This window comes from Pinus tabuliformis, chromosome X (assembly GCF_031772625.1).
Source record: "Pinus tabuliformis cultivar Carrire ecotype Pingquan chromosome X, CPIR1, whole genome shotgun sequence".
In the NCBI taxonomy this organism is placed as follows: domain Eukaryota; kingdom Viridiplantae; phylum Streptophyta; class Pinopsida; order Pinales; family Pinaceae; genus Pinus; species Pinus tabuliformis.
In genome coordinates, this window is record NC_142308.1 from 1,071,366,371 (window position 1) to 1,071,378,875 (window position 12,505).

Below are 12,505 nucleotides of genomic sequence, written 5' to 3' on the forward strand. Positions count from 1 at the left end.
AATTCCTACCCCCGGATGGCGATTAAATCAGTATTATCGCATAGCCACACATACACATACACTGAGTTGACTCCAGTTCAGTTGTCTGCTTTTCATGGTAACAAAGTTAAATGAACGAGGTGAGTCACTACGGAGACATCCGATAAAATTGCAAGGATACGGAGAAGATAGGTTAAATACGCACAAATAAGTAGAGGTGGACCTTTCTTCCTTTAATCGTGTAATGGACGGCAGAATCTAGCACTGGCATAAGAAGCCAAACCTCACCCAAATACCCAGCAACCATGGCTCCCTCAGGCTTCTTCCTGTCCTTCCCACCCAAATTGCTGAGAGCTCTCCACCTCTGGTTCACTCTCTGCCTACTTGTGCTGCACTGCAATGCCATCTCTGACGAAGGAAAAATACTCCTTCGTATAAAAGAGAGGGATTGGAGTGACAAACATAATGTTTTGAGCAACTGGAATTCCTCTGATGAAACTCCGTGTGGTTGGATTGGAGTATCTTGTAATATTCCATTCAATGTCGTTACAAAAGTTAATCTCTCCCACACTTCCATTACGGGACGCTTGACTTCTGCTATATGCGCCCTTCAAAATCTGACGGATTTGAGACTACCATCCAACCACTTCGAAGGTCCATTCCCCGATGGATTGTTGGCTTGCAAGCATCTGAAGACGTTGGATTTGTCATCCAACCTGTTCGGCGGAAAGTTGCCGCATCACATCCATGAATTAGGTGAGTTGCGCAATTTGTACTTGGACGATAACAATTTCTCTGGAGATATTCCTCAAGGCTTCGGCATGTTACCCAAATTGGAGAAACTGTCTCTCAATAGTAATCACTTGTCTGGATCAATTCCTGCTTTTCTTGGCAATTTGACGCACCTGCTGCAGCTATGGCTGCAAAACTGCAGTCTGGAAGGGAAAATTCCTTCTTCGTTGGGTAATTTAACGGAACTGGAGAGCTTGGATCTTTCTGAGAATCATTTGTGGGGTAATATCCCGGTCAGTTTGATGAGGTTGAGCAAGATGACACAACTCGAACTATGGCAAAACCGGCTGTCTGGACAAATACCGGACAATATTGGCCAGCTGAGCAGCATGCGTCTTTTGGACTTTTCAAGTAATCAGCTGAATGGAAGGATTCCTGAAACAATTGCAAATCTGAGTCATTTGGTTAACCTCGCTTTGTGGGAGAACAGCCTCACGGGGTCTGTCCCTCCACAGCTAGGAATGCTTGCTAATTTGACAACCTTGGATCTTACAGGTAATAAGCTTACTGGGTTGTTGCCACCGGATTTGGGTACACATTCTCTTCTTTGGCTTCTTGATGTTTCAGAAAATAATCTCAGTGGTCCGCTGCCTAGAAATCTATGCAAGGGAAGAAGTCTTTATGCGTTGGTTATATTTTCAAACAATTTCAATGGGAGTTTGGAATCCTTAGACTCTTGCAACAGTCTGCAATACGCACATCTCTATCAAAATCAGCTAAGTGGTGAGGTTCCTTTGGCGTTATGGAGCTCTCAAATACTTGTAGAATTTAAGATTTATACAAATATGCTTGAAGGCCACATTCCCGCAGAGATTGGTGGAGCAAAGGAGCTGAAACGTTTAGAGATGTCCAACAATCGGTTCAGTGGAATCATTCCTCCAAATATCGGGCAGCTGAGGAATCTCGATAACTTTAGTGCAAGCAATAATGGACTGTGGGGGGTTCTTCCTGACGAGCTTTTACGCTTTCGTTCAGTCAACTGCATCCAGCTTGATCACAATTTGCTGTCTGGGGAAATTCCAAAAGGGAATATCTCGTTGGGACAGCTTACTATACTCAATCTTGCCAACAACCGGTTAAAGGGGGAAATCCCGGCATGGTTAGGCTCTGTGTCAAATTTAGAGAGTCTAGACTTGTCAAACAATCTACTTGTGGGGGGAATTCCTCCTGAATTGGGGCAACTGAGGTTAGGCACATTCAATGTATCTGACAACCACTTGTCAGGCTCAATTCCAAGCATTTTCAAGGGTTTGGCCTATAAAGATAGCTTTCTTGGCAATCCAGACCTATGTGGTGATCTGGCTTTCCAGTATAGGTCAAGATTATGTTCTTCAAAGAAGAGAGATTTACATCATTATTTGCCTATAATTTTAGTCTCAATTCTGATGCTAGCCATGGCAATTATATTGTTTTTGTGTTTTATTACCAATAGTAGAGTGAGAACTTTGTTTGTGGGAAAGCCAACCAGCTCAACGTTGGGATGGGAAGTGACATATTTTCACTATGGCGTGGAACTGAGCGAGGGATACATCCTCCAGCAGTTGACGGAGGAGAATGTGATTGGGTCTGGAGGGTCTGGAAAAGTGTACAAGGTCACTCTGCAGAACGGGCAGGAGGTGGCTGTGAAGAAGATTATGAAAAACAAAAAAGAATTTGAAGCAGAGGTTGAGACCCTGGGTTTGATCAGACATGCCAACATCTTAAAGCTCCTGTGTTGTATCACAAATGCAGAATCGGATTTCAAGTTATTGGTATTTGAGTACATACAAAATGGAAGTCTGTTCGAGTGCCTTCATGGAGGATCAGAATCCATGGGCACACTATTGGAGTGGCCAGTGCGACAAAAGATTGTAGTTGGTGTAGCTCGTGGGCTGTTCTATTTGCATAACGATTGTAGTCCTCCAATATTGCATAGAGATGTGAAATCGAGTAATATATTGCTGGACTCGGAGTTTGAAGCCAAGATTGCCGATTTTGGTGTAGCCAAGAGAATATTACCTCATCATCATAGGTTAAATTCTGGAGGGGATGGTTTGACAATTTCTGGTTTCACCGGTTCTCATGGTTACATTGCTCCAGGTAAAGTATGTTGTGCTATTCCGAAAAACCAAGTTTTTTTTCTTAGATGCAATTCAAGTAATATTGATTGATCCAACAATATAAGTATTGGTATTGGTATTGATGTGCAGAGTACTGCATGGGAATGAAGGTGAACGAAAAGAGTGATGTCTACAGCTTTGGGGTGGTCATTCTGGAGCTTGTAACTGGAAAGACAGCGACAGGCGAAATGGAATATGGAATAAGTCTTGACATCGTGAGATGGATCCGCAACAAAATAATGAGCAGAGAGCGGGAGGAGTGGGGAGTGGTTCTGCAGCAGGAGGAGCAGGAGGGGATATTGGACTGCCGAATTCTACAAGCTGAAGATGGTAGTAGTCGTTGTAGAGAGCAAATGCTGTGTATGTTGCGAGTTGGGTTAATGTGTACAAGCAACTTACCAAATCGGCGGCCATCCATGAGACAAGTGCTAGAGATGTTGCAGTCCATATGAAGATGTTATGAGAGCTTGACACAACAACTGTAATTTTTTTATCTTTTACTTTTCCTGCAAAGTTTTTTTTTTCCAAAGAAATCAGGTCTAGATTAGTTTTCCAACCTACATAGTCTTATCTACGATTAGATTTTTTTATTTTTTTTTCTTCCAAAGTGATCAGGTTTATAATAGTTTTCTAACTTACATAGTCTTATCCAAAAGTAGATACAAGAGATGTAGGGTGAAATGTCCATACCTAACTACTGGACTATATTGGAGTAGTTTTCCAACTTACATAGTCTTATCCAGAATTAGAATTTTTTTTTCTTCCAAAAAAATCAGATTGATTTATAATAGTTTTTCAACCTACCTAATCTTATCTAGAATTATCCAAAATTAGATACTAACTACTGGACCACAATCTTGGAAATTTTTTTGGTACTTCCAAGAAATTGGTTGGCTTGGCTTTCTGAGAGTAAAAACTTATATAAAGCTGCTTAGTCATATTTGTTAGGGAGGCTGGAGCTTATTATCAAGATTGTGATATTTCCATTCTGACGAGCGATTTCACCTCTAGCAGTTGTAATACTCTCCCAAGACATCTTTTAGATCTAATAGCGATATTATTGCTTAAAATTGTGAATGGGTATCTTTTAAGTCTAATAGCGATATTATTGATTAAAATTGTGAATGGGTTTTTATGAAGTAAGATATTATTGCTTAAAACTGTGAATGGGTTGGGTTTTTGTGAAGTAAGAAGGATCTTCATAAAATTGCAATGTGTGGATTGGATAAAATTTTATTCCGTCGACTACGGAAAAAAGACAAAGAGCCGCCTGTCTACCTTAAATCTATCTATCTCCAATAGTTATCTATTTCATGCGTACGATTAACTTTATAAAAAGATTTCACAGACACAAATATTAAGGCCATGGTGTTATGCATAAATATACTAGCGCAGCCACTTAATTTGTAACCCATGGACTTCGGTAGGCACTAAGAGAACCTATTGGTATTATAAAAATGCATAACTGGAGAAACTTATGGGCATGCTGAGGCTTGTCATGAGAATGATAGCAAAGTAACTGTTAACACAAATGATACAGAGTATATGACATCTGATGCCTTAGCTAGAGAAGGGAATCGAGAATGTTAGTTTGGAGAAGGGAATTGAGAATGTTAGTTTGAAAGTTAGAAGAGTGGGGAATTGTAATTGATATCTGATGCCTTAGCTAGAGAAGGGAATCGAGAATGTTAGTTTGAAAGTTAGAAGGGTGGGAATTCTAATTATTTTAGAATGTAAGATTTTTGTTAAATTTGTAGAGTCAGTTAATTGAGTCAAATTAACTGAGTTTTTAAGTTATATTTTGAGAAAAGTTGAATTTAGATTGGGTGTGTATGTGAAGTTATTTTGGGTGAGTTGTTAGTCGAAAAATGTTGAAATATCCCTCACTGGGATTATTGTAAGAATCAAGTTTGTGTGATAAAAAAAAACAGTTGCTCTTATGGTTTGTGTGTGTTAATTTTGTGTTTCTGAATGAGATATAATCAGTGTTATAGTCAGAGTAAAGTCCCTCAGGGGTGCCTCAAACCAGAATGCATATTGATTGCCATATTGCAGAAGGACAACCCTATTTTCAGTTATAGTTCATAATTCTTTTGCAAGTTAGTTATGTATGAAAGATGTTTTGGATGTTATTTGTTATTTCATATTTATTATTGATTTTATAAAATCTAAAATCAAGTAAATATGAAAAATAAATAAATGTGAAAAAGTAAATATGTTTAATAGTAATAAATATAAAAATTAAAGTTTTTTTTTACAATGGGAAAATCTATCATAATTCAGTGGTCGAATTAGCAGGGGGACAACTATTATGTTTGACTGCGATCAGCAAATGCAGGTTGACCCATCACCTTTATTTAAGGAAAACCAAGTGTCTGTAAGGGGCAAGTGCTTTCACTATTATCTCTAGGCAAGTGCTTTCACTATTATCTCTAGTTGTTATTAGCAAATGTAAGTTTACCCATCACCTTTATTTATTCAAGGAAAACCACACATCAGTAAAGTGAAGACTTTGTCTTGGATAGTTAACATATTCCTTACATTCTAGGAAAAATAGCTCTTAACCAAACATAAACAGTTTTAAAGATACTCCATACCCAAAATATAAAAAATAATATTATTTGTTATTTAATAATTATTATTTTAATTTTGTATCAAATCAATTTGAAAAATAAACATAAAAAATAATATTATTTGTTACTTAATACTTATTATTATTTTAATTTAATATCATGGAAAAACAATTATATATAAAAAAAAACATGTTTAGTAATATTTTTTTTACCAACGCGTCAGTGAACAGCAATGAATAATGATTTATTTTTTAAGATTTTTTTACATCTGTGAATCCAAAATTTTATAGTATTCATAAGTTTTTTTATAGCTTGAAAAAAAAAAATTAAATAACTATACAAAATATTTAAATAATATTAATTCTTAAAAAAATTCACATAAAAAATTAAATTTTTTAAACTCATTAAATCAGTATTTAAAATAAACACCTTGTACAAATAAATATCAAACTAATTCTCTTGTTTATGGAATAATTTTATATGCTGTCTCTTTTATGAATTCCAATCAATAATTCTTATGAAAGCAAATCCCACATTTTTCGCTCTCACTCATGAACAACCGCCATGATTCATTTACGTGGATTAGATTCCATTTATGTAAAGGGCATGACTTTCCTACAGACTTTCCTATTTATTGGATATTTGAAAAGTCAGATTACAGCTAAATTCAGATTAAAACTAATGAATATGACTTCTGTATTTTATCACATAAATATCTTCCTCACAAATTAAATAACTCATCTATTTTTACAATAGAATATCGTTTAACCTTTACTTTTCTCGTTTCTCTGATCTGTGGTTTTTAAATCTTTGGTTTTTTAAAGTACTAAACACATTTCATTTCATTTGTAATCTCCTTTTTCATCCGTAGAAAAATTTGAGAATTTTGATGGTTCAGTGAAAAGTCAGCAAGAATCTTGGATTTGCCAAAATTCTCTGCATAATAGTTTAGCTTTTTCGCGGAAAAACTTTTAGGCGAAAAAATAGGTTTCAAACAGAATCTTGGATTTGTCAAAATCCTCTGTTAACATAATTATTTTTATGAAAAACTTTTGGGCCAAGAAGTAGGTTTCAACCCAAAAAAATTGGATTTGCGGAAGTTCTCTCTTATAATATTTTTTGGATTAAAAGGTTTTGGACTAAAAAATAGGTTTATAGAGAAACGCACCTACCTCAATCTGTGATCATATTTTGAAATAAAACTGTGAACTTTATATTCTAAATTAGATTGTGGAGTTTTTCTTAGAATCAAGTCCACTTAAGTCTGCGTGAGCTAAAGATGATCTAGGATGGGTGACCTCCAGGGAAATTTTGGTTCCCGGGTGCAAGCCTCGGAAGCGCCTTGGAAATGTTGATTGACGCTATGTGATTTATTTCACTAGTTTCAGTCCCACTTCTCACCCTTGTGAGTGATAAAAACTAATTTTATTATCTAAATGGCTCTCCAAGTGAGATACTTGGAGAGTACCCAAGCACTACACACAATACACAATTATCACATCAATCAAGAGAGCAACCTAGTACATATAGACTTTCTCATAATCAGGGTGGTTTCAACCACTCCCTAGATAGTAGGACCTGAGACCTAAGATTAGAGTCTCAATCCTATCATCATCATAACAGTAATCTAACTTTAGCTTTCTCCATTAATTCCAACGCGCCCGCTTAATGGAGAAAGGATACTAAACAATAACATATGCCTGTCGGTCTCATTTTCAGCTAGGCTTACAATTAAAACATGAAACAACTTAGTAACATAGGTTTTCATTTTTGTCTTCTTGCAACAGAGCCCATACTTGTTCATCTTGAGTCAAGGCTTAATCTTTGCTTTCCTCTCCATGAGATAGTGATATCTCTTCACCTCATTTCTTCCTTGGTGATGGAAAGCTTGACTTCTTATTCTCGCCCTTCTCAAGATTATGACCGCTAGAATAGGAGAATTTTCCCTCTCATTATTTCTGATGTCAACCATCTGAAAGTCAACTATGATGTCTTCATCATTCATTGATGTAACGACTGCACACATAGAAATATTAATGAGATCATCACAATTTAAATTTAAATATACTCCAGCTTTGTCTTCTTCTGCGATGTCTTTGCAATCAGCTTCATGTGGCTCATCTAATTGATCTTCAACACTTTGTTCCTCTTCACACCCTTCCGAAGATCAACTCGTGTGTCTTCAATCTCAAGATTTTGCACAACAGATTATGCCTCTTGATTCTAATGGTCATCAACAAAACCACATTGTTTTTCTGAAATTTCTTCTAACTTGAACATACTACCCATGCTAATTCCAAATGCCAACATGAGAAAATCATCATCATTAGAATAAAAAATATCTAAAAATATAGACATGTTTTTAAAGTCCAGCTTATCTTGTTTCGAGATTTCGTTCGACTCCACACGGTCCTCGAACTCCAACAACCCCATTACCTCGCAAGCAGGAAACTTCTCCCTTTGGCAGCTCTTCAATTGTAGAACCTTGTAGACTATGGCTTCTGTGCCACGCAGGTCTTAGTGCCCTCGACTCTGGCGACGAGCAACTACACGACCTCTCACAAGCTGGAAACATTCTCAATATCTAATTCTAATGCACATATTTCTGAAGATGGGTTCAAATCAGTGAAAAAAAATTGCATTTTATGTGGCATATAATAATTTATAAGAAAATTTACCCAATTGATTTTTGGGATCTCCACAACCTGCAACTTCTAGGATTCTCAAACAATAAAATTTCGAGAATAAATCTGATACAAGAGAAACATTGCCACATGGATGAGCAAGCTACCACTGAAAACATAAACCAACGTTCTACAATTGACCACCCTCCTCCGATCCTGCAGCGATTTTCACTCTTTTACACTGCACCCAGAGGTAGATCTACCGATCCAGCGTAAATGAGGTGATATTTTGCTCGTATATTTTCCAGTATACCCACAATTAAATATTATTTTAAACAACCATGCTCATGGATATGTTAAATAAATATTGATTAATCTGTGTAAATGGATAGGTTTGAGAGTGATTTACCACCCGTGGATATATTTATATGCACCGTTGATCCTGTCAAAGAACCTCCGCTAACTGTTGTAAACACAGTATTGTCTGCTCTCGCCTTAGATTGCTGAAGGGACATGTATGCACGCTATACTTAACCTTTAATCGTCTATATTCTCCAACCACCATGAGATCAGATCACACTACGATCCGCACAAAGCCAAACTCTGGAAACCTTGAATTTGCTGAGAAAAATTTCTAAACAATGTCAGAGAGCCCACAGATTTTATTTTTGTGGGCCTCTGTTTTTGTAGGTTCGTTTGAATCCAAATTCACATTGGAGGTTTTAGCTCTGCTATACAATGCCAAGTTCTGAAGGTCAAAGATAAGCCTGGTTGTATTGGTTAGCTCAAAGGAAAGCCCACAGTGGTCACTTTTCCCTTTTTCTTCTATCCCGCTTGCCCCCTTCTTCTCTATTTCCTCTGTTTTTCTCTAAAAACCAACAAAACCCCATTTATTTTGAGCCCCAAGCGCAAAATCCCAAACCCCCATAAAACTGCACCCATATGGCTTTGCGCCATTAGAAATGCATCGCCTTTAATCTCCGTCGTTGATATTCCCTACCAAATCTAACGGCCCCCATCGCGCCCGATAAAGCGACTTGTACGATTGTTTCTTCGTCGTCTGATCATCTCCACCGAGATCCGATGGCATTCGCTCTCCCCAGCCTGTAACCCGATCGAACGTTAGTGCGTGATGAGAGCAGTTTTTCTCTCTCATCTGCCGCTACATGTCGATCGCTAAGTGTGATCGCACACCCCCGCCCTTTTACCGCTTTATGCCCAAAGGCGGCGCGATCAATACCGTTTACCGCCTAACCTATCCACCCACCCGGTTAATTACCACGTAGCTCCACTGCCTGATCACCGTTAGATCTATCCACCTGAGATCTAATGGCCCACAATCAACCCGCTCCCACATCGTCCGATAGAATCCATCGAGCCATCTCTACCGTTTATTCTCCCGATCCGACATTCATCTTTTCCTATCATCCCGACCGTCTGTTTGCCCATGCACCCCACGTCCTTTAACCACTCCGTTTGTCCAAAGGAAGAAGGTGACCAACATGCCTGTACTAGTCGCAGTAAAGCCCCAACAACCGTGTTTAATAGGCAGTATGGCTAAGGGAGACAAAGTACAAGCACGATCCTGTAACTACATTTACCAGTGATGGAGCTACACTAGACGAGCACTGCAACTGCCTAAGAGGAAAACACATCACCTGAAAGGATCAGATTCATCCACTAAAGCAAGCAAACACAGTCAGAGACTCCATCGGGTAGTTAAATGTAGTTGGTGGTAAATTATGACCCCTCCATACCTAAACGGCCAAGTGCCTTTGTAATGAAACTCTATATATGCCCAAAAGCAAGATGTAATCAAGGTTGATGGTTGATATTTTGATGTAAGGTTCAACTTCTGGAGACTGGGGATATTTTGCCACTTGCAGCGTCTCGTCTTCATTTTCAGCTAATACAAGCTTCTTTTGCTGTTAACTGCTCAGTTTCCATTTTCCTTTGTTCTAAGTTGTGCTTGATATGTTGTGTTATTGATCTTTAAGGTTTAGCACTAGAAATCCATCATCATATCTGTGTGTTAGATTGTTGAATGTATCATTGAATAGGTCATTCAGGTTTCTTTCTATCTAGTGCCAAAGAGCTGTCATCCTGTCTGTGCATTGGTAGATTAGATTTACAGGCTTCTTTACTGGTTGCAGCCAGCCATCACATGGTCTTGTGCATCTGCTGGTGTGGTCAGTATTCTCCATATTCACCCAATTTCTAAACTGTGAGTAGTTGGTGGTCTAAAGCCTTGTAGCCTGGGGGTGTTCACACATGTCTGGAGTGAAACAAAGTAGAAGTGACTATTTGGCTTGAACAAGCATCATTCCTTCCATTCATCCATTGCAACAATAGTTGAGTTTATATGTTACCAGGCATCTTCGAGCTACAACCTAGGAGAGTTTCTTGGAGTGATAACATAATTGGCGCTGTTGTCGGGGAGAGGAGATTGAAGCTCAGCTTCCCTGGGAGAATGACACAGATCCAACTTTGATGATAGACAAAGTCTGGACACAATATTGGTTGTAATCATCTATCTGGCAACTCTAATGGAGGACCAACCTTTGGCGACTCCACATCATAGTTCTGGCTCAATTTGTGAGGCATACTCAGAGGAATCTTTAGAAATCACCAGCTGATCCAGTACCTGACCCTAAGAAGATTATCAAGCAAAGAAAAACATCACAGAAAGGAGCATCAGGATCAGGTAAGCCTAAAAAATCTTATGTATCTCTGCAAGAGAGCCTTGTAACTGAGCATGTACATGTTGAAGATATAGAGCCTAGCACTATTAGTGAAGAAATATTTCCACAGATTCATAAAGCTCCTCGTTCAATAAGTCCCCCTTTGGATCTCAGTCCAAAGAAAACCTCCCCTATAGTCCATCAATTTTCTTCTGCCCTGTTATTCGTTTCTCAGTCTTTTGTCATCCAAACGACCAATATCCTTCCATCTACCCCAATCATGGCAGGCCAACAAGCACCCACCAAAATGGAAAGAATCATAGCTACTAGATATGGACCTCTGGTCCTGCCTGTTCCTTTGAATGCCATGCCTGCATGAGAATACTAGAAATACATGCCTAAGTTCACTGGTACAGAGGGAGTAATAGCTAAAGAACACCTTGAGTCTTTCTATAGCTATGTTGATAACCTAGACATCAGTGAAGATGATGTATGGATGAGGGTGTTTGTCCAAAGCCTTGATGGAGAGGCTAGAAAGTGGTTCATAGAGCTGACCCCTAGGTCTGTAGCAAACATTGAAGCATTAGATGATGTGTTTCTAAAGAATTGGGGAGATAAGAAAGACCTGTTATATTACTATACTGAGTTTGGAAACTTCAAGAGGGAAAATGGGGAATCATTGTATTATTTTAATAAAAGATTCAATTGTATGTATAAAAAGATACCTGCTGAAGTAAAGCCTACCCCCACATCTGCCAAACTCACCTATGCCAATGCTTTCGACTTTGATTTCTGCCTGCTATTAAGAGAAAGATGATGTGCCACTCTGGCTGAAATGCAATATGCAACCTTAGAGGTAGAATCCAATATCATGGCTGCAGAGAAACTCAAAATCCATGCTAATAGAAGAAGGCAAAGAGGTAAGGCTTCTTCTTCCTCCACCTCATCTTCAAAGCCCAAGTTGGACAAAATGACTGAAATGATAGAGTCATTGGCTGCTGAAATATCTAAGCTGAAGGTTGAGCAGAATGCTAGGAAAACAAGGCTTCCTAATGCATTTGATCCAAGAAATCCAAATCCATTCAAAAGAGCAAATGAGCAATTGCAGATCATATAGAGAGGTAAAGAAGCCAGGGAAGAATGAAGGGTTAAGGCTCCTTTCCAGAATGTGGTCATGGAGGAGGAGTAGTTTGAAGAAGAGTATGAGATTCATTGCATGGAAGACAAGGGCAGTGCTGCCTTTTTGACATTGACTGCCTATGAAGAGTCATTTCTCCAGGAGTAGACCAGTCAAGAGTGGGACAGAGAAGTTGTTCTGCAGACTGAAGACTAGCAAAGATATAACTTGAGGTCAAGAACAAGCAATGTCAAAGAGAACCCTACCCAAAGAGCTGCTATCCCCACAGAGCAGCAGATCAGCAAACAGAAAAGACCAGCAGTTGATCCAGTCATCCTCAAAGCACCAGCTCAAGAGGTAAGAGGCCCTGACAAGTCCCCTTCCCCTTTCAGTTTTGAATCAGAAGTCTAGAAGCTAAAAATATATGTACCTCTGATAGAACTTGCAAAGAGTCAGGTCTTTAGAAAGCCTATCCTTGATGCCCTTGAGATGAAAGCCACACAAACCTCCACTGACTATGTAAATTTACAAGATGATAAACCTGCAGTTGTGCTTAGCCAAATGACTGAACCTGTTGATGATACTTCTCCATCATTTTATGTCTCCTTGACCATTCATGACAAAATCCTCCATAACTGCC

The 12,505-nt window shown here is 38.6% G+C and overlaps 1 protein-coding gene across 1 annotated transcript; it reads left to right on the forward strand.

The window, feature by feature from the left end:
* The first annotated feature begins 236 nt into the window (after positions 1-236).
* On the forward strand, positions 237-3,898 carry LOC149143528 (uncharacterized). The gene is made up of 2 exons (XM_089448104.1): positions 237-2,850; positions 2,961-3,898. The coding sequence occupies exons 1-2, from the start codon at positions 285-287 to the stop codon at positions 3,320-3,322; spliced, it is 2,928 nt and encodes a 975-aa protein (XP_089304230.1). The 5' UTR covers positions 237-284; the 3' UTR covers positions 3,323-3,898.
* Positions 3,899-12,505: the final 8,607 nt, after the last annotated feature.